This window comes from Mustela nigripes, chromosome 16 (genome assembly GCF_022355385.1).
Source record: "Mustela nigripes isolate SB6536 chromosome 16, MUSNIG.SB6536, whole genome shotgun sequence".
Classification (NCBI taxonomy): domain Eukaryota; kingdom Metazoa; phylum Chordata; class Mammalia; order Carnivora; family Mustelidae; genus Mustela; species Mustela nigripes.
In genome coordinates, this window is record NC_081572.1 from 7,390,445 (window position 1) to 7,412,222 (window position 21,778).

At 56.9% G+C, this 21,778-nt stretch overlaps 1 protein-coding gene across 10 annotated transcripts; it reads left to right on the forward strand.

Moving 5' to 3' along the window:
• Positions 1-659: 659 nt before the first annotated feature.
• Positions 660-21,208, forward strand: CDC42EP4 (CDC42 effector protein 4). Of its 10 annotated transcripts, none has more exons than XM_059378437.1 (2): positions 660-825; positions 18,554-21,208. In XM_059378437.1, the coding sequence occupies exon 2, from the start codon at positions 18,660-18,662 to the stop codon at positions 19,722-19,724; it is 1,065 nt and encodes a 354-aa protein (XP_059234420.1). In that variant the 5' UTR covers positions 660-825; positions 18,554-18,659; the 3' UTR covers positions 19,725-21,208. The 10 variants fall into 10 exon arrangements, with proteins under 10 accessions (XP_059234420.1, XP_059234424.1, XP_059234423.1 ...); XM_059378441.1 differs by lacking the exon at positions 660-825 and adding an exon at positions 1,688-1,839; XM_059378440.1 differs by lacking the exon at positions 660-825 and adding an exon at positions 16,911-17,014.
• Positions 21,209-21,778: the final 570 nt, after the last annotated feature.

Genomic DNA, 21,778 nt, shown 5'->3' on the forward strand with positions numbered 1-21,778 from the left:
TGGAACCCACACACCATCTCAGGACTTTATTTTTATTTTATTTTTTTTAAGGATTTTATTTATTTTGATTTTATTTATTTGTTTGACAGAGAGAGACACAGCCAGAGAGGGAACACAAGCAGGGGGATGGGGAGAGGGAAAGGCAGACCAGGCCTGCTCCTCTGGCGCTCGGGAGTTCATCGTCCCAGAGGTTCACTAGGAGCAGAACTTGAACGTAGTCTCCGCGGATACTTAGGAGGCACAGGACTCAGGCCTCCGGAAAGCTGGCCGATCAAAGCCAGGTCACCCCGCCCAAACCCCGCTCCTGCACCCGCTCAAGGCTGGCCTCGGCCGGCCCCTCCCCGCCCCTCTCGATTCCAGAAAGGGTCTGGGACGGAATCCACTGGTCTAGCAGCGCAGACCCCCGGGCTCCCGTCTCTCGTGGGTGCCGGGCCGGGAGGCAGGGGCCCGGGGATATTGGTTCCTGGCCACCGCCCGGGCTCCCCGGGACCCCAGGGCCCCGGCTCCCGGCCGGCCTCCCCACATGGAGCTCCGACGGTCTCACACCGGCAGATTTGAACCTAGGAGGCCAAGCGGCCGGGCGGGGGTTCGCAGCCGCCATTGGCTGCGGCGGCGCCGTGACTTCAGCGCGGAGGGCGCGGGCGGGAGGGCGCGGGAGGAGCCTGGAAGGGGAGTGTCCGGGAGGCTCGCCGCCCAGAAAGCCGGAGAGCCAGAGGGAAACCGACGCCGGCGCTGACATGGGCCTCCAGCCCCGGTGCCGCTCGGAGCCCACGGAGGGGACAGCGCAGGCACGCCGGCCCGGCGCTCGCGTCTCTGGGGACTCAGGTAGGCGACAGCCGCCTGCGCCCTGCGCCCTGGGTGGGCTCGAGGCCCCCAGAGGGGCGGAGAGGATGGAAAACGCCTGGAGAGGAGGCCGAGGGGCGGGGAGGAGGGCCCAGAGACCCCCACTCCTGCGCCCGCCCCCGGGTGGAAGGGCTGGGCCGGGGCGCGTGCGGGGCGGCCCGGGTGTTGGGACCCGGAGCCGCGCACCCCCTGTCCGAGCCGATCGGGCTTTGGGGAGGAGGGGCGGCCGAGAGCCGGGGAAGCCGCGCTCCGCCTCGATTTCCTTTCCCCAGACTGGGATTCGGCGTCCGACCCAGGGCGCTGCTGGGGCGGGGGGGACGGGGGTTCCCGGCTTTAAAGGTCCATCCGCGGGCGGGGGAGTGGGGCGTGCGCTGGAGCCGGCCGGGGCACCACAATCGCCGCGCGCCGCCCGCCGTCTCCGCGAGGGGGGCGTGTGTGCGCCCGGAGTTCTCCGTGGATAAGAGCCGAATTCTTCGCCTGTAGTGGCGGAGGCGTGCACACACGCGCTCGCTCTCGTACACACACTGCAGCACACGCCACCCAGTGTCCCCGGGCCGGGGAGGAAAGAGGGAAGGAGCTGCCTGGAAGGGACCGGCCGGGGAAACAAACACTGCCCTCCCCAACCCCCGCCGGGCTCCCGCCCCGCCCGCCGCCTCGGCAGACCTGGAGGCCGCGGCGCGGGGAGGCCCGGGCGGGAGAGGCCGCGGCGCCTCCGGGCGGGGTGGGGCGCAGCCGAGCCGGCAGCTCCGCGGAGGGGCTGCGCGCGGGCTTGGCGCGCCGGGTGCGCCCGGGGCCAAGCGCTGCTGGCCGGGCCGACGGCCGCCGGCCGCCAGCGCTCGGTTAATGATTTAATCACCCGCTTGGGGCGGTGGAGCCGCGGTCGCAGCTGTCGGTGGCTCCGCCCCCTCCCCGGAGCGCCCCCAACCGGGGGGTACAATACTGTCCCTGTCGCCGGTGCGTACCCCGCCAGCTGCCCTGCTGGCTGGGCCGCCGCGGGTGAGTTCGGGACTGGGGGAACCGGGCGGGAAGTGGGAGCCGGGGCTGGAGGGCTGTAGCTGGGCGGGTTCCTGGGAGAGGACTGAGCGGGAGCACTGTGAGCCTGTGTGTGTGTGTGTGTGTATGTGTGTGTACGCGCGCGCACGCGTGTGTGTGTGTGTGTGTGTACGCGCGCGCGCGCGCCTGTGTGGCTTGGGGGGGGGGGGGGGTGCTCTGCTAACTCAAACCAGATTCCTGGTGTTTCCCGTAGAGATACTGCAGCCCGGGCTTTGGAAGTTTTCTTTCTGTCCCTAGGAGAATGGAGGGGAAATACAATGCTTTCTCTTTTCTTGTCGCCCTTTGCAATCTGACTGGCTCCCACGCCCTCCGCTGCGTCCGCGGCGACTATTCTTGGCCCGTGTGTATCGGAGCGGTTGAATGGGGAAAAGGTCCCCGAGCCGCTGCAGCCTGCTGCTTCTCTCTAGAGGGTTTGTGGTGCTGGAGGGAGGCTTTCCCTCATCCTCCCTCCCCGCGGCCATCTGGACCAGGGGGAGCTTTCCCCCTGCAGCCAGCGTAAACAATGAGGGGCCCCGGCGCAGGAGGGCGTCCGGTAATGCAACTTCTTGGAACAGTCAGGGTTTCTAATAACTCCCCGCCGCCCCCGCCCCCTTTCCGAGGCTGGGGTGGAGGAGGGGACCACCAGCAGGACGGACTGAATTTTAAGAGAACAAAGAACAGGGCACAAAGGAAGGGGAAGCCGAGCAGTGGGTTTCCCCCAGAAATGGGGAGTTTGCTGGCCCAAGGCTGGGCCCATCCAGGCCTCTAGGTGGCTCCCAGGCTCCCGGAGCTGTAATGGGGCATTCTCTGGAATCTTGGGAGGCTCCCTGCCTGTGAGGTAGCCAGGACCCACCAGTGTGGGGGTGCCATGTGATCTCCGGTTTTCACCAGTTGGCCTGTGCGAGCTGCCCCTGTGACTGACTGATTAGGGTGTTTATCTCCTCCAAGTGTGGACTTCGCCCCTCTCCTCCTTAAATACAGCTGCTACTTCCCACAGTGGGGGCTTCCGTGAACCTAGGGGAGATAGCCAGTGGGTTCTGGTCTTCCCCCGGGGGTCCTGGCAACCCACACAGGGGCTGGGAGTGGGCTGGTGTGATCTGGTGTGTCTGTTCCCAAGAGGTGGCAGTTTGGGGTGACTCCCAGCCCTTCTGATGTCTCTCTCCCGAGCTCACAGACTCCCTGCTCGTAGTCGAGCCAGGATTCATGGAAAACCCTTCGCTCAGGCCTCCGCTTGGAACATTCTTTCCGTTATCTGGGGTTTCTGCCATTTTTTCTCTTGACCTCTCTTTTTCACTTTCATTGCTGTTCTACACATGCCCGCCCACCAGGGCTCATCCCAGTGGGGTTGCGGACGCACATTGACTTCTGCTCTCCTGCCCCGTAGAGACTGACTGACCAGCCCTCCCAGGACTGGAGTCCACGGAGTCCTAAGCGAAGGAGAGTCTTAATTACAGAATGGACTGGCTCTCCCACCCCCACCCCCGGCAGATGTTGACCTGGGAGAGGAATCTTAGACCCTTCTTGATAAGTGAGGCGCTTTCCCAGAAGGGCCCCAGATTGGCTCTGGTTCAAGGATTCCAGCCCTCTCCACCTTTGGAGCGGCTGATTGATTTCTGTGGCTGGGACAGGCTGTGCCCAGGTGTGGCAGGCAAGGTGTTTGATATTGGCCAGGCTCCCCTGTCTGCTTTCTCTTTCTCCCTCTCACCCCTCCCCCATGCTCCCACCCTATCTTTCTTCCCTTATCTGGTTTGGGTCGGTGGGAGTGGAGAGCCAATGACTCTTGCTGTCAGCGTCTCCAGCTTGGTTCTGCTGGGCTAGATGTTCCACAGGCTTAGAGGAGCTTGGCTCTAGGTGGGGAGGGAGGAGTCTGTCCCTTGGAGGAACAGGATCTGGGTTGATGCCAGAGATAAGGCCTGGGGGTGGAGGGATGGGTCTTACGCAATCTTGCCCTGGGAGCTGAGAGAGGGCTGACCCAAGCTTAGCTCTTCTGACCTACGTCCTGGAGGCTTTTCCTCAACCTTGGGAAAAGGAACCAAACTCTGGAGCCAGCTGGCAGAGTCCTGAAGGCCTGGTCTGGAGAGGACTTCTGGGGTGCTCAGGGGAGGACAGACCCGTGCCAGCCTTCTCCAGATAGGGAGGTGGATGGTGGTGCCGGGAGGGACTGGTGTGCGGCTGGATGTGGCCCTTGTCGGTTCGCGGTGCGTTGCAAAGGAAGTTGAAGCTATTAGTTTTCCATATTCCCACTCGGCGTCCTCGAAGCTCGGGTTTAAAATACGCCGCTTGTGGAGCCTTGGGCTCCCTTCCAGAAACGTACATCAGAGTCTCCCCCAGGCACTGCCAGCTTGCAGCTTGGGGCTCCGTGCCAGGGTGGCAAGGCCTGGCATCCAGACCCCTCCACCTTCTCCAGGAACAGAGGCACGGGAAGTCTCCACTCATGCTCCCAGGCTGAGGAATGGGCTCCCTTTTGGGCTCGGCAAGGGCAGTGTGGGGCGCGGCCATGGAGGCGGGCTTAGGGAGCGGCAGGGAGGGGGATCGGGGGCACATCTGTAAGACAGCAGTGTCAGGCAAGAAACTTCCCTTCGTGTGTACTCAGGAACAGCCTGTCTTGCTCACCCCTGTTGGCTCAGGCTACTGCCTTCTGCCCTGGCCATGGGGGTCGGGGGGGACCTGGGAGAGCCTCCGGGTTCTCCGTGCACCTGTGTCTGTGCCGTTCTTGCGGTGACTGAATGTGAACTGCCCAACCCAGCTTCAGATCTTCCCGGGGTGGCCGCGCAGCCAGGCTCTGCGCTCCACCTTCTGCTCTTGCCCCTCCTTCGTGCCCTCAGAACTGCTCCCTGCAACCCTTCTTTATTCCGTACAGCGTTGCCCTTGACCCTGAAGCAGCAAAAGGGGACTAGTGCCTTTGGCCCTGGAGGGACACAAAAGGAGCCTTCTGTGGGCTCCGCTGTAGCCTCTGCATCTCTGTTGAGAGCTGGATTAGGTCCTACGGACCAACCAGTGTTTTATTGGGGGGAGGGGTGGAGAGTGTGGAGGGTTTGCGCCTTATCGGTTGCTGGTAGCCCCCAGAGCGCCCCCAGATTCCAGAGTGTTCCAACCCTCATCCTAGAGAGGAAGGTCAGGGAGCTATTTTATCCCACCTTTGTCTCATCCCTCCCGACCCCCAATCAAGCTGAAATCAGAAAGAGTATTAAGTCCTGTCTGAGAAGCCGGGCTCTTCCCTCCTGCATCACGAAAGATCAGGAAGGTGGAAGTCAGATGGGCAGGGAAACGGGTCTCAGGTTGCTGGACCTGCGGCTAGGGGGGGACTAGAGTCCCCTGCGCCGGCCTCAGAAGCTTGGAGTTTCCCTCTCCCTGCCGTGCCTCATCCCGGGGACCCTCCAAGGACTTGGAAAAGGGTCAGCCCTGGAGCCTTTGGATGGGGTATTGTCAGGTGACACTGAGATAGGTGTCCCAGGTTCATCACATGTCCTCCTGAACTTGGCCAGAGCGCCGGTCACTGGGGATGCTGGAATTTTCCTCCTGCCTCCCCAGATACAGACATGGGCTATGCACTGAGAGGGAGAGAGAACCTGTCACAGCACCTCCATGGCACACAGGTGAGCGCTCACCTCCTCGCCGGGTCACACTGGGAGGTCTGTGCTGTCATTGATCAGATCACTTGGAAAGCTACAAGCTAGTGCGGAGCAGACGCCCCGAGTGGCCAGGCCGGGAGGCACCTGGCTCCAGGGTCCATGCCTTTGCCTCAACCCTGCACGCACCCCGGCAAGGCCAAGACCCACTCACAGCCTGCTCCGGAGCGAGTATAGATGCTTTGCCCCTCTGAGAGCCAAGAGCCGGGAGTGTCCTTTCCATTGTCCCCACTCCGCTGAGCACTGTACACTCAGGAGAGGGAAGTGAAACCCAACAGGGCTTGACATATCTGATTTCAAGCCCAGCCGCGTTCTTTCCGAGGCAGGAGCTCTGGGCAGGAGGGAGGAGCAAGGGGGCCCTCCCAGGTGAGGGAGACCTGCCCTGCGCTGGGGCTGCTGATCCCGGGGCCCCCCACCACCACCCCAGGCACCTCTTGCTCTCTCCCAGCTCCTCCCTCTGTGATGGCAACCTGGTGCTTGTATCCGTCAGTCTGTCCCGGGACAGGCTGAGGGAAGCACGTCTCCAGGAAGAGAGCCTCCACTAGCCAGAGTTGCCCAATACCCTTGAGTCACTGGCTCTTCATCTGGACTCCCTTGTAGCTTCCTGTCCCCCCACCCCCCAACCAGGGGGTCATGGGTCATGCCTTCTCTTTTTTTCCCAGAGCAGTTTTAACTCCCAGGTGGTGAGGAGGCTTTCTCCCTCCCGCACCCACTGCCTTCCCCACTCTCCTCCCCTGGCCCAGAGCACACAGTTCTGGGATTAGGAGGGAGGTGGATACAGGGATAAAGGTGAGGGAGCTGGAGGGCAGAGAGGCTTGTTCCCAGCCCTGCAGGAGCAGGGCAAGGCTTCTGGTGGCTGGCTGTGGTCTGTGTTTCCCAGAATTTATCTGCACTTCTCCCTGGAGTGGCAGGGAGTGGCGTGCCCAGACTAGAGCCATTTTAACCTGAAATGCTGTGTAGCACTATGTATCCTGGGACACCTGGGTGGCTCGGGTGGTTAAACAACTGTCTTTGGCTCAGGACATGATCTCTTGGTCCTGGGATTGAACCCCATGTTGGTCTCTTGGCTTAGTGGGGTCTCTGCTGCTCCCTCTCCCTCCGCGTCTCCCTCCTGCTCGTGATCTCTCTCTGTCAAATGAATAAATAAAATTTTTCTAAAAATGCATGTCCTACGGGTGTTCATGCATCCAGAACCTTTAGGGGCCCCAGCATGGCTTCTGACCTGCCCCGGTGCCCCCTCTGGTGGAGGGGGAAAAGCCCAGGGTTCAGAATCTGGCAGATCTCAAGACCCTTCTCTCTGCTCTGTCCCTAGCAAGTGTGTATAGCCTGGGGACTCAAGGCAATCTCTTAGCCTCAGTTTTCTTATCTGCGAAATGGGCTGGTGATAACTCAGTGGGATTGTGGGGAAGAAAACAGGATGGTATTATTACTTTTATTTATTATTATTATGATTTTTAAAAAGATTTTATTTATTTGACAGAGATCACAAGTAAGCAGAGAGGCAGGCAGAGAAAGAGGAGGAAGCAGGCTCCATGCTGAGCAGAGAGCCCGATGCGGGGCTTGATCCCAGGACCTTGGGATCCGGACCTGAGCCGAAGGCAGAGGCTTTAACCCACTGAGCCACCCAGGCGCTCCTATTTATTATTTTTTTTAAAGGCAAAGTGTAGTCAGGATAAAGCAGCTGCTTGGTGCAGAACAAAAGCTCAGGGAATGTGATTTCCCTTTCTCATATTTGTGGTGACCCATGGTCCAGGAAGGGCCTGTCCACCTGAGATCCACAGGTTGGGGCTAGGATATTCCTGCCCAGAGTGGCTTCCTAGGCACCGGCCTGAGAGCCGCCACAGCCCATTCTGGGAAATGTTATTCCACAGTTCCCTTGATTACAAGTCACTGTCTGAGCCAGGTAGGACAGCTGCTTCTGTTTTCCAGCCATTAAGGGGTAAATTAAGCTATAGTGCATTTTCCCTGCTACAACTGAGCCTGGCTGAGTTACTGGCTTCATTTGCTCATAAACTGTAAGAGCTGTAAGTTCTCTGAAATGAACAGGAATGTCTCTGAATCCAGTGGTTGAGCATCATGGTTCGCAGAGAACCTTCTAGAACAGCACTGCCTGTGGAGTACCATGCTAGCCACATAGGTAGCCTTCCCGTCCTCTGGTAGCCACATTTTAAAAACTAAAGACTGATGAGATTAATTTTAATGTTTTATTTAACATAGTACATACCCAAAAGATTGCCATTTCACCGCATAGTCATAAACAATGAGTGAGATGTTACATTATTTCATCATAGAAAGTCTTCAGAAATCCCGTGTGTATTTCACTGCTATAGCACATCCTCACTTGGATGCTAAATTTCACAAATACTTAATCTGAATTTGAATCTCCTGAAGTTCGGGGCCGAAAAAGCAGATTCATTTATGCAAGTATGTTTTATAGGTAAGTTTTCCAAAAAACTGCATCTGGCGTCAATTTTTAAGTTTAAATATTTAAAATAAAGGATTGTGTGACCAGCAGTTACTCTATCGACTGCCAGAAGTTGAAAATATTACTGTGGAGTGCCAAGAACAGGTGCTTCGTGTCAGCAGTGTTATTCGATGTTACATTGGCAATTGTAGCAGATGTAATAAGATAAGAATAAAGAATGGAGGAGACAGAATTATTACTAGTTACAGATGATGGGCTTGTCTAGTTGCAGGGCCCAAAAGGTCCAACCCTAACATTGATTCCCGTGTGTGCTGGACAGTCCAAGTTTAGTAGGGTGGACATTAAATATGTATAAATCAAGATTGTAGCTTTCCCATTTACCAGCTCTGACGGTCAGAACCTATAGCTGTGGAAAAGCAGCAGGAGGCAGAACCCACTTTGAACAATAAGAGGGCATTAAATGACCCTGAATAAACATGACCAGGACTGTGTGCGACTTGTAGGAAGAAAACCTACCACATTTCATGGGAGGGTATCCAGAAGACTTGAGTCAAGGCCTGAAGATTTGATGTGGCAATCAAGTCTATTCTTCTCCAAGTTTATTTCTTACTTCATTTCTGTTCAACATAATCCCGCCAGGATTTCTTTGGGGATTTACGTTTTTACAGTCCATCTGGAAGAATAACAACATTAGAAAAAAAACAAGAGCATTTTAGAAAAAAAAAAAGTTAAGTAGGGATGTTACCCTATTAGAGGCTTAAACACGTTTTATAGAGTGGCAGTGTAGACCAGGTTGAGAAATCAACAGATCTGTGAACACAAAGGGGAGCCTGGAAATACAGTTGTGAGTAGGAGGTATTTGTATTTAAAGAATTTTCCTATCCAATGAAGGTAACATTTAATGCTTCACCCACATCTTAACAACAGTCCTATATGGAATCAGTAACTAACATTACTGTTATATTTTAATTTTTTTTCTATTTTAAATGACACACAGTTGTCTTCACTTTGTTGCATTTCCTCCTAGTATTTTTCTGTAGTTGTTCATTCTTACGTTACCTGGTGGCTTTAGAGGAAGGAAATATTTTCATACTCTTAGAAGCGGGGAAGGTCTTTGCTTCCTATAGTGAAAGCCGCAAACAATGAAACAGATTTGGCTATATAAAAATTAATAAGCAGTCTGGAAAATAAAACAGTCATCTACTGTAAACAGGTATATGATAAATTTGCAGAAATACTTTCCAAATATGATGGTAAGAAATGGAATTGTATAATACTTAAAAAAAAAAGTCCTACAGATCCATTGGAAAAGGTAAAGCCCTTCCCCAGAAAAATGGGCAAACAATTTCAACAAACCATTCCCAAGAGAAAGGATACAGAAGCCAATGATAACAGGTTTTAAATGCTCACCCTACGTAATAATGAAAGAAGTACAAATTACAAGTTTGCAAGTGTGCTGGTTACTGTTTGTTTTTTTTTTGTTTTTTATTTTATTTTATTTTATTATTTATTTGACAGATCACAGGTAGGCAGAGAGAGAGGAGGAAGCAGGCTCCCTGCTGAGCAGAGAGCCCGATGTGGGGCTCGATCCCAGGACCCTGAGACCATGACCTGAGCTTAACCCACGGAGCCACCCAGGGGCCCCTTGTTTTTGTTTCTAACTAAAGAAGGTGTAACACCTAGTACTGGACACCATCGACCTGTGGTGGTAGAACTGTAACTTTGGTAGAACCTTCCGGAAAACAAGTTAACAGTAAGAAACAAAAGTTACTTAACTCGCTCATATGTATCCTCTGGAATAAGGACTTGTGCCAGCTTAGCTAGGAAGGATTTTTGTTACAGAGTTCAGACAAAATGGAAATAACCTGGCATTCCTTAGTGGCCCACTGGGTATATAATTCAGGAATTTAGTACTTAATTTAACTTAGTTTAAAATTTGTTAACGTGTAAATATTTTCACCCAAATGTGAACAGTGGGTCTCTATTTATCTACCTGCCGTGGAAGGTTCTGCAAGTTTCATATATCATTTCCACTTTTAATTAAATTTTAAAAAATAAGAAGAGATAAGTGAGATTAACACATTAGCCCAATACATTCAGAGTATTGGTTTTTTTTGAGGCGGTGGGGGGGGAATGGAGCAGAGACAGGGGGAGTGGGGAGAGGGAGAAAGAGAATCCCAAGCAGGCTCCACACCCAGCACGGATCCCTGTATGGAGCTCAATCCCACAACCCTGAGATCATGACCTGAGCCAGAATCAAGACTCTGAACCAACTGAACCAGCCAGGTACCCCAAAATGTTACCATCTTAACATGTAATCAATAGCAACATGTAATGAGCTGTTTTTTTGTTTTTTTTTTTAAATTCCAAATCTTTGAAGTCTTGTTGCACATTTCATCCCTTAGTCCATGTCTGTTTGGACTCCCCACATTTCAGATGCTCTGGAGCCACATAAGGCTGGTGCTGTCCCATTGGACAGTGTAGCTATAAATTATTTAATAACCCCTAGAGAGGCAGTAGAAGGCAGAAGTCACTGAGAAGGCATGGTACAGAGTATGTGGAGTGAGCCCTGCTCTGGCTAGAGCCTGGTATCCTGAGGAGCTCACCCTGCTTCCCAGTCCCCCAGCAGGGATCAGAACCGGCTAGGTATTGAAGCAGGTATTGGAACCGAGCCTCGTTCACTTCCACTTTCTTCCAGGAAGCAGGGAGTCCATCTCCAGGAAATGCGTGGCTGGGCAGTGGCACCCTTGGGTCAGGGAGCCTGGTCGGGATGGACATGCAGGCGGGTGGCGGAGCGAGCACAGGGCACCCAGCCTGGTCAAGGCTCTGGTCTTCCTTCTTGGCAGCTGGAAGGCCCATGAAACACACGATGGGGCCTAGAGTAGGGCAGGCCTGAGAAATGTTGGAGGCGGGGCCTCGTCCTGAGCCCACTCCTAAATGTGCCAGGGATGTCCTGCTCCAGTGTGGTCTCCCCCCCCCCCCCCCCACGTCTCCCCTCCCAGGAAATCCCACCATGGGGAGGTTGCTCCGAGCAGGAGGCTGAAATGAGATCCTCAGTAAGGAGGAGCCCATTTGAGCCATCCCTGAGAGCAGGTCTCTGTTGGGAAACCCATCCAAGAGAGTCCTGGTTCCAGGGGTCTTCCAAGAAGCAGCCTCCCCAGTGCCATTCCACCCCCATCTTCCACGGGGACATTCTTGGCTGGGGACGTCTGAATGGGCTAGGAGGCCTTACCATTCTGAAAACCATGTGTCTGAGGTCGGCCGGAAGTGGGGTCAAGTCACCATTTAGTAGCTGTGAGAGTGATCTGTGTGGGGTGAGGTTGATGCCATCTGAGCCTCAGTTTCTCTTTCTGTAAAATGGGGCAATCTTGACACCCTCCTTGCAGGGAGAGGGGCATGAGTTTCCCCTTCCCTAGCACAACGCCTGGCATGGGGCAGACACCGGTAAATGATAGTATTGCTCTGTCCGCACGAGACGTGATGGTTGGCTAGTTGTAGCACGGTGAGTGCTGGTGGTCCTGTGGGACCCCAGCCTTTTCCTCTGCTCCCTCGCAGCCTCCCGATGAGCTGAGCGAGGGCTGTAGAAGCAGCAGAGGTAGAACCTGCCCAGGGCATCTTGGCTAGGATCCCGCTGTGGGATCACCCGCGTGGGAGGCTGGCCTCCAACTTGGAGCTTTTAGTGGCACTGGAAATTGGCCAGTCTCCGGTGACGGTGTAGAGGGGATGATCGTTATCTTTCTTCTCCTGCTCAGTCAAAGAGGCTCAAGCATCAGGAAGCAGCTGTTGGGGAGCGAGTTCTTTCGGGGGAGTCCTAATCTCCGTGTCTCCCCTTGGTTCAGGTTGCTGTAGATTGCCCCCTTCCTCCTCCCACAGGACTTGGAATAAAATGCATCCTTCCAGCTTGGGGGCAGGGAGGGCGGGACAACAGACATCCATGGTGAGGTGGGGAGACATAGTGGCGCAGAGATTGAACCCAAGACCCAAGCTTGGGGCCTTGTACTGAGCCTGAGAACCAGCCCCTTCTGAGATGGTGTTGAAATGAACATCTTTCCCATAAGCCTTTGATGCTTCGGGATATTATTATTATTACTGGTGTTGTTATGAAAACAGCATGACCACATTAAAGGAAACAAACAAAATGCCTGTGTCCTCTCGAGCTTGACGTAACTCCTTTAAGCCTCTGTTGGTGTAGGTTTGGATCACTCTGTGTAGACCAGTGTAAGCCCTGCCTGTTTCTCCCCCCTCCCACGTGATGGCCCGTGGTCACCCGTGGCCCATGTGGCAGCCCGGTCCTTCGTGATCGTGCTCCTCCTCGTGGCTGCGTGTCAGTCCGTTAACAGTCAGTTCCTTATTCTGGGCTGTTAGGTGGTTTCCTGCCTTTCGAGATTATAAAGAAGGCTTCTGTGCATATCGGGGTAAGTGACTTTTCCCTCTGCTTTTTGAAATCGTTCCATAGGGTAGGGCTCCCATTGGAGAAGTGGCTGAATCATACTCCTTTTCAAGCCGTTATTTAGGGAAACCACGGTAGTGGCCAGAGTTCTGGTGTGGTGACAAAGGCTTGGCTCCCGCCTGTGACCTCAGCAGGTCCCTTAATGTGGCTTTGCTGTCTCTGAGAGACTGGTTGCTCCATTCCCAGGATCTTCAGGTGATACTTGACACAGAAACGTAGGTGGTTACCAGTGGGAGGTCACAAAAGACTGTGTTCCCATCCTGGGCTTTTTTTTTTTTTTTTTTTTTTTAAGAGTGTTCAGGCTCGAAGACCGTGCTGCTTAATCTCCCGGTGCAGATAGCACGCTTTCAAATCCGAGGGCTTTTGCAGGGCATGTGAAGGAAGTAAAAATTCCAAATAGTATACCAAAGTCAGCTAAAAGGATACCACAGCCCCGGTGGAGGTTCCTCCCGCGCGCCCTTTGTAACAGTGTGGATCGAAGTGTCCACAGCTCGCTCCCATTCACGGCAGCCCTTGTCCCGTGGCTAGAGGGAAGCTCTCTCTGGCCTTCAGCTGGCGCGTCTTATCTTGTCAGGCTAAGGCTGCCAAGTGTTCCAGAAAGCACCGACTCTCTCTCTGGCCACACAGGCCAGAGCTCATAACCTCTTCTGGGGGCCAGCGGCCCACCTCTTCCCTGAGCTGCTCGCACGAACCCCTCTCTGCGTGGCTCCAGAAGGCAGTCGCCCTGTAGCAGATGCCTCCTCGCCTGGTTCTGGCCAAATGAACCTCTCCCTGGTGGTGGCATGTCAGTTGCGTACCTGGCAGAAGGGTTCATAGCCCACTGGGTGAGACCTGGCACTGCAGAAGGCCTGTGGCACTTGGCATAGGGCCTGGAAGGCCTGGAGTCCCGTTTGATTTTGCCTTTTCTCTCTTCCCCGCTTTCGGTCCTCAGCAGCTCCTGGCATCCCTACCTCCAGAATGCGCCCCCCGCCCCCCGTCCACCTCCTCACCATGTCCGTGTCCTGGCCCCATTCTCTTTGCCCCGAGCCACTGCTTGCCCTCCATGCCTGCAGAGCCGGCCGCCGTGGAAAGCTCCGGATGCACCGATCGGATGACTTCCCTGCTCAGGAACTACCTGTACGCCATCCGAGCTCCTGCCAGGCCGGTGGGCCCCGGCCCCTGGGTTTTCATTCTGTTCCTCGAATGCCACCAGCTTCTTCCCACTTCTGGGTGTTTGCAGAGGCTGTGCTGTCGCCCGGTGGCCCTTGACCTGCCTGATTCCTGCCCATCTTCCCGTTCTCAGCCCGCAGAGCCTCTTCCTAAGAGCCCCCCCCCCCCCCCCCCCCCCACTCCCCCCCCACCGCCCCCCCCCCCCCCCCCGTCCCGTAACACCCACATTGGCTCCCGTTTCCTTCCCTCTGGGCACCAAGGACTGCGAGAGACCGTCTCAGTGGGGTCTGTAGGGCCCTGGTCCCCAGCCAGCCGCACTCACGGTACACACCTGCCCCAGGAAGGCCGGGGGCTCATTCAGCTTGTGATTCTCACTGCCCTTCTGCCTTCAGGGCCTAAAAGAGTATGGGCAATCGGTGTGTATGCAGGAAGCCCTTGAATGAATGAATGAATGAGTGAATGAATGAAGCCTGTAGCCATTCCCAGCCACGACAGGTCGTCCGTCACCACATACCCCCTTCTGTTCAGGCATGTTGCTTGGGGCTGGCCCCGGATGGACATTAGGACAGCTCAGCGGAGCCGATGGAGGGACAAGCCACCCAGGGGCGGTGCGGTGGGCGTTGAAGCATGTGTCCTCTGAGGGAGGGTGACCCGCAGGACAGCTGCAGAAGTGAGGAGCTTTCCCCGCTGCCGCCGGAGAGCTTAGTTCGATCTCCTGCCTCGGTCGGGCTGCCAGCAGCTGGCCACTGCCTGGGTGTTTGGGAGCTGTGGATTCATCTAGCCTGTCCTTCTGTCTGTCTAGCTGCTGCTGGACTGGCTCATCTGGGAGGCTGGTGCTCTGTGTGTGACGGGCCAGGAAGGATGGGGGGGAGGGGTCCCGGTGAGAGCCGTCCTCTGGAGTCCCAGGAGCAGAACTGAGCCGTGGGTGTGGTCGGGGTAAACCCACCAGGGAGGGGCCTGGCCTTCCAGCAAGGGCTCCCTGCTCCTGCCTTAAAGGAATGTTCTGTGGTTGGTGGGGTCAAGGGTAGGGGAGTCTAGACCCATCAGAGGCCGGGGAAAGTGAGGGAGAGCCACGAGTTCCTGCTAGGGTTTTCCTTTGCTCTGCCAGGAAAGTGGGATGTGGCTTCCGGGCTGGAGTGAGGGGTGCCCCGCCCTGGGCAGGCTGTGGGGAGTGGCCGCCCTGTCATCGGGCAGCCTATTTTAGCCACTTCCCCAAAGCTGAGTCATATCACTTAGCAACGTTCCCTGCCGAAGACACAGCCAGCTCTCTCTGGCACGATCCCCTTCCTGGTGGGCTCTTAGGCATCCTGACCGGCCCCCTGACCTGCCCGGCCACCTGCTGGTCCTTAATCTCAGTATTCCTCACCCCCACATTGTTCTGTGTTCAGAGGTTAGGGTTCTCACCAGCCCTGAAGCCTGGCAGGTCGGGTCTGAGCTCTAGGATTCCGGAGACCCAGACCTGAGCCAGACTCCCGGATTCCTTGCTGGGCAGCAGGATGGGTAGGTGACTCGGACAGGCCCCAGCTCTCTCGAGAATTTTTCACGCTGGGTATTGGAGATGCTTTGGTTTTTATGAGCCAAAAACCCTCCTTCCCACCCGCGGAGAGTGAGACTACAAGCAGAAGATAGCATTGGCTAGACTTTCGCTTTTCTTTCTGGGGCGTAGGGCCGAGCCAGGTGCTGGGGCTCTGGGGGCCGACCTGCGGGTGTCCTGCTGCCCTCTCTCCCCTGTTCTCCTGTTTTTACCCACCAGGATAGTTGTGGGGGCTGATGGGACCCTCCTGTCCCGTAGTCACGATGGCCAGAGTACCAGGCCCCTGTGAGTGGCCACAGAGCTCTTCACCAGGTCTGCTGAGTCCCTGGCTGCTGGGTCCTGTGGTGTGTCTTTTTCTCTGTGAGGAGGAGCACTTCAGATGGGGAACTACGGGGCTGGCTGCTCACTGGGTCTGGGGATTCCTGCCATTGTCTTGAAACCCTTCGAAACCCTTCCTGCAATGCTGCAAGTTCATGACTGTGTTCCCACGATTCTAGCCCTTCATGCCGCCTGCCCTGCCTCTCTGCTTTCTGTGTGTGTGTACGTGGTAAATAGCAGAAACTTTAATTTCATAGCTGTGTTCGGAACCTGGGGCTGTTCTGCGCCCCCGCCCCCGGGGGACATTTGGAAGCCTGGAGATGCTGGAGACATTTGAGGAAGCAGCCAGACTCCTCCTCTCTCTGGGCTCCCCTGGCCCGGAAGCAGGCCGGGTGGGGGGCATTCTGTGGGTCATGGTAACTGATGGGGGCGCTACCCACCAAAGGCCAGAGAAAGGTCTGGAGCAGCGTAGAGAGAGCACTAGACCAGGAGACCTGCTTCTCACCCAGCTCCACCCTCTGGGGCACAAACCTGGATAAGTCACTTGGCTTCAGTACGCCTATTTTCTGGGGCTACCCTGGGTGTCCCTTCCCTCCCAGCTCTCTGAAATCCCCGGACTCTGTGATTAGAGGCGGACAGGTTGAAGACATGAGCCCTCTCCATTCTTGCTTTGGTGGGTGGCCGTGGAAGCCTGGGGGGTTCCCTAGTGTCAGAGTGTCCCTGGAAACCTGGTTTGGTTTCCTTCCGTTCCTACCAAGTCCGAAGCCAACTGTGGACTCCCTTTCTCTTTTTTAGCCAAGGAGAATATTCCCCCAAAGGTTGTCCTGAGAGCCCATGGCTGGCCCGAGAGCCCATGGCTGGCCCAGAGGGTCACATAGGGTGACCCTCTTCTGTGAGCAGTGGCAAGAGGATGACCCTGAGGCTATACTTTCCATGAGTTTAATAGTCCGCAGACTATGGCCCATGGGCCAGATCTGGCCCACAGCTTGTTTTTATATATAAAATTTTATGGGGACACAGCCATATGCTTTGTTTACATACGGTCTGTTGCTGCTTTCTTGCTATACAGACAGTATCTTCCGCGAAGCCAAAAATCTCGAATCTCTGACCCTTTATAAAAAAACATTGGCCAGTTGGTCTAGCTGACGCGCGTCTAATTGTTTAGAGGTTAGATCCCAGGACGTGGGCCGGAGGGGCGGTTCAGGTTGGGGTGAGGGAAGCTAACTCGCCTGAGGGTTTGGTGGGAAGGAGGAAGAACAAGAGGAGGGAGAGCTGGCGGCCAGAGTGGGTCATCTCAAGGCCATCCAGGAAAGTCCTTCCTTGGCTCGGAGCCCAGCCCAGGTCACCTGTGTGGCAGGTCTGCGCCGGTGCCTGGCTCCCGCCGCACGTCCTACAGGACTTTGTTTGCCGGAGTGACAAGCATAGGATTGCCCAGGGCTGGCATGGGGTTGGGAGGAGTGGCACTTGCTTGGGGGAGGGAGCCGTCAGACTGGGCGTCAGCAGCTGGACCAGGAGCGAGGACGCCAGGGGAGGGGGTGGTTGGAGGACAGAGAGGTCCGGCCGGGAACCCCAGAGCTGTCTGTAGGCTGGACGGAGGGGTTGCCTTCGGTGGCTCTGCTCGATCAGCGTCAGCGGTGAGCAGGTCCATCAGACCCGCTCTGGAAGCTCGTGTCCAGTGCGCAGGTTACAGCCCCGTGGGCGGGAATAGAATGAGGGAGCGGTGCCTGCGGGAGCGGGGACGTCCAGAGCGCTGGGGAGGCCAGGGGAGAGGTGGCCGAGAGGGCGTTTCCCGGGAGTGACGTGTCCTCTGAGCCCTGAAGGATGTTGGGTAAGGCAGGTGACAGGGTATTCTACCAGGGACCTGCGTTTGTCCAGTCCTGGAGTCCAGGAGGCAGGGGCCCCAGGGCACAGGTAGGGGACAGCAAGGAATGGCATTGAGGAGGGAGGGAGGAGGGCCGGTGGCAGATGCAGGGGTCTGCGCTGGGGAGTCCTGCAGGGGTTTTGTTTTAGATAAAAGATGACGAATGCTCTGGAGAGGGGCAGAAGGGGATAAATGGGCATCCGTCGGGCTCGTGTCCGGGGTCAGGTGGGATGTGGGGGGCAGCGTTGGGGATGAGGAGGAAACCAGTGGGGTACCTACAGGTGGTCCTTTGCGGTGGGACGGGTAGGGCTGCCAGGAAGGTAGAGTTGAGAACTGTTGGCAGGACTGGGGGGCAACACCCCATCTTCCACCCTTCTCGGCCCTCCGCTACCAGCTTGAGCATTTGGAGCCAGTCGCTCTGGAGGACAAGGGGACCATTTGGCTCCAACACAGGACCTCATTTTGGTGCTTGCCAGGAGCTATGTGGGTGGTTCCTCTAGCTTTCAGATAGCCCAGCCTCTGCTGGGGTCCCCCCTGCTGCTCTTCTTTTCAGACCTCCGCCTGGGTCTGTGGATCTCGGGGGCCAATCATCTGGACCCTGTCCGCCCCCTACCCCGATGGTTAAAGAAATCAGGCGCAAGAGGCACAGAGTGAGTCTTCAGCAAAGAGCTCGGCCCCACGGTGGAGAGGTCGCAGGCGGGTTCCTCATTTATGGGACACCCAGCAAGGACTGGGAGGCTGGGGAGCTGGTCCTGTGGGTCCCGGCAGCCCCACCCCAGTTCTGATTCAGAAAGTGAGCCTGGCCGCCCACACACGGGGAGGAGGTGTGTCCAGCAGCGTCTCTCTGGGGCCCGTCCTTTCGGCCTCCTCCTCTGAGGACTGTGACTCAGGTTGAAGTGTCCCCTGACTGCAGGGATTGAGGTCAGACGTCAGGAAGGACTTACAGCATGTGTCCGGCCCTGGACTGCCACGTGGACTCGCCTGTGTACCTCCGTCTCCTCCGGTGTGGTCACGTTCACTCTGGTGGCATCCTGGCTCGGCGGGGGGGAGACGTCGTTCTCGTGGGTTCAGGGGGAGTATGTCTGACCTCCACTCGGCTTTGTGAAAAGCGCTCCCCTGACCCAAGTGCCTGGGCAGGGCTAGGGGAGGTAAGGCAGGATTGAGATGCCCATTGCGGATTGCCAGCTTATTTCACAGGAGTTGGTTTTGGTGGGAGGGCTGAGGTTTGAGTAGCAGCCCCTCGGGGCCACTGGGCTTTGGTGCTGTGTGGCCAGTGGAGGTTAACCCTTTGTCTGCTGTTCTCTCCTTGCAGCCCTATGATCTCCTCCTCATCACCCCCTCTACCCGCCGGACTTCAGATCTGACCCCCCAGCCGCCTGCCGTGCCCCCGGGAGCTCCCCCGTCATCCCCCGAGCAAGATGCCTATCCTCAAGCAGCTCGTGTCCAGCTCGGTGCACTCCAAGCGCCGCTCCCGCGTGGACCTCACGGCCGAGATGATCAGCGCCCCCCTGGGCGACTTCCGGCACACCATGCACGTGGGCCGGGCGGGGGACGCCTTTGGGGACACCTCTTTCCTCAACAGCAAGGCCGGCGAGCTGGACGGTGAGTCCCTGGACGAGCAGGCCTCCTCCTCGTCCTCCAAACGCAGCCTCCTGTCCCGGAAGTTCCGGGGCAGCAAGCGGTCGCAGTCGGTGACCAGGGGGGACCGGGAGCAGAGGGACATGCTGGGCTCCCTGCGGGACTCGGCTCTGTTCGTCAAGAACGCCATGTCCCTGCCCCAGCTGAACGAGAAGGAGGCGGCCGAGAAGGGCTCTGGCAAGCTGCCCAAGAGCCTGTCGTCCAGCCCCGTGAAGAAGGCGAGCTCCGGGGAGGGCGGCCAGGAGGAGGTGGGCGAGGGGGAGCTTGGGCCCCGGCGGAACGGGGCAGCCGCCCCCCACTCCCCGGACCCCCTCCTGGATGAGCAAGCCTTCGGGGACCTGACAGAGCTGCCCATCGTGCCCAAGGCTGGCTTGGGGCTCAAGCACGCTGAGTCCATCATGTCGTTCCACATTGACCTGGGACCCTCCATGCTGGGGGACGTCCTCAGCATCATGGACAAAGAGGAGTGGGAACAGGAGGAGGAGGATGGCGGTTACCATGACGACGGGGACGCAGCACCACACAGCACCCTGCAGGCTCCCCTGACTGTGGCGGGGGCAGCGGCGGCGGGGGGCCCTCCGAGGGCCAGGCAGGAGGGCGCTGCCGGCCGGGACCTGCCCCAGGACGAGGGGTGGGCAGCGGCCCCCAGCCCCGGCTCAGCCCGCAGCGAAGGCAGCCACACCACGCGGGACAGCAGCTCCCTGTCCAGCTGCACCTCGGGCGTCCTGGACGAGCGCAGCCCAGTCCCCCGGGGCCCCGAGAGGGCTCGGGCCCCGCTGTCCCGGCAGCCCGACAAGGAGTTCTCCTTCATGGACGAGGAGGAGGATGAGGAGATCCGAGTGTGAGGGGCTCCTGGCCTCCCTGCCCCCAAGCCACCCCCCCCTTCCTTGCCCCGTCTCCTGTGCAGGGCAGCCAAGAGCCCGGCTTTGGTTGCAGACCCTGGACCTCCCGGATGAGAGGCGCTGGCGGGGGCCGTGGGGAGCACCCAGCCCTTCTGAGCACTGTGGGACAGGCGGGGGCTGACAGAAGGAACCGGCTGTCCCTTTCCTCTCCTGGTGTTCCTCCTGTGACCAGTGGCTTGTGGCAGAAGGAAGGGTGGTCCCAGGCCCCCAGCCCCCCCGTCCCTCATCCCCGGTTCATGCATCACAAGCCTGGAGCCCCTCGGAGCAAAGCCGGACCGAATGTGTGCACTAAACGCAGCCCCTTCTAGGGGAAGAGAACAGGATGGGGAACGAAAGGAGGCCTCAGGCTTCTGGAATTTTCTAGAAGGGGCTCTTCCAGGAAGACACTAGAAATAGGTTGGGCGCTGGCTTCAACATTGATTTGTTTGTTCTTGTCACGTTTAAATCCTTCCAGAGTGGTATCTGGAACAGTGTTGTTAGTAGTTCTGCTGCCAGAAGGAAAATCAAATCCTTTTAGAAAACCTTTATACTAAGTGCTTCCAAACTTTATTTAGAACCTATGGGGCGGGTGTCTGTGCTCAGTCTGTCCCTCCTCCTGCCCCATGGCTCTTAACAGTTGAAGGCAGCCAGTATAGAAAGTTACTGGAAAATGACTTTTTAAAAAATAATATATCATTCCTATGGAGGGATAAAAGCTTTTTTGACTGGATTCCCCCACACCCCCCATACACACTACTTCCCCTTCCTTCAGGCCTTTGTGCTGGCAGACACCCTCTCCCACTTTGGAGGGCCCTAAGGGTATATAGAGTTGCCAGATGTAGCCACAGAACAAAACTAGAATGCTGAGATAAATTAGAATATCAGGCATACTACGGAAAATTTTTTAGTATAAGTATGCCCCCTCTGTGTTTGATACATACTTAACGCGGGAAAGAAAAAGATGATTTGTTCTTTAGAAATTCAGATTTCTCTCTGGTCCTCATCACCCTGCCCCAGGGGATCCAGTGGGAGCTTGGGTGTACGGCCCAGGGTTAACGGGTGATTTTCGGGTCCTGGGAACAAGCTAACCTACCCTCTCCTGTCCTCTCCCAGCTGGTGTGGGGAGCGGGATGGACAGACGTACCACAGGACCCAGTCTGGGGCCAGCGGGCGTAGCTGCTCTAGTCTCCCGTGTTTTGTCAGATCCTGATGCAGACACTAACTTAAATTCCTGATTTCCGGGCCCCGTCGGTGCTGTTTCCAGTAGCGTGGCTCCCACTAGGGGAGGAATCAGAAGGGGCTGTGTGGCCCCCGCCAGCTACCCCTTGAAACCCATCCAGACTCAGCGGTCAGCTCCAGATTCTAAACTGTATATTTTTTTTCATGGTATTGTTAAAACAGTGAGGAAACATTAAAAAAAAAAAAAAAAAAGCAAGCCCTTAGGCACACCAGGTGTCTGCCTCTGTTTCTGGGGAGAGCTGTTTCAGGATATGGTGGGGGGAGGGGTGGGGGTGCAGACCGGGGTCCTGGGGCTGCCTGTGCTCCCACAGCGCTCAGGGCCTGAGGGCGCTTCTCTCCCTGTTCCTTTGGGGTCCTTCCCTGCCCTGCTCCCCAGCCTCTGGAGACCTGCCTGGGTGGGCGGACTTGGGGGGTCTGGATTGTAGTGCCCCGACCTGCCACTTCCCAGCTGGGGGCCCTTGGTCACTCAGTTACTTGGCTGCTGCCCTGTGACACAGGAATTCTGCTGCTCTTGCAGGGCTGGGCTGCACACAGGGTCACTGTCATGGTGTTGGCAAAGTTACTTCTAAGCTGCCCGCCTTCCCCGGTCCAAACTCCCAGGGGCCCAGATACGTGGGAGCGGTCACCACCGGGACACAGTGGCACCGTGTTGGGGAAAAGGGTTGCCATCCCTTCTTGCCTGGCCTTCTGCCACCTGGCCTGGAGAACACCTTTCCAGGCAGCCCATTCTCTGTCCAGCCTCATGGCCTGCGAGGTGGGCTGGTGTCCCTGTTTTATGG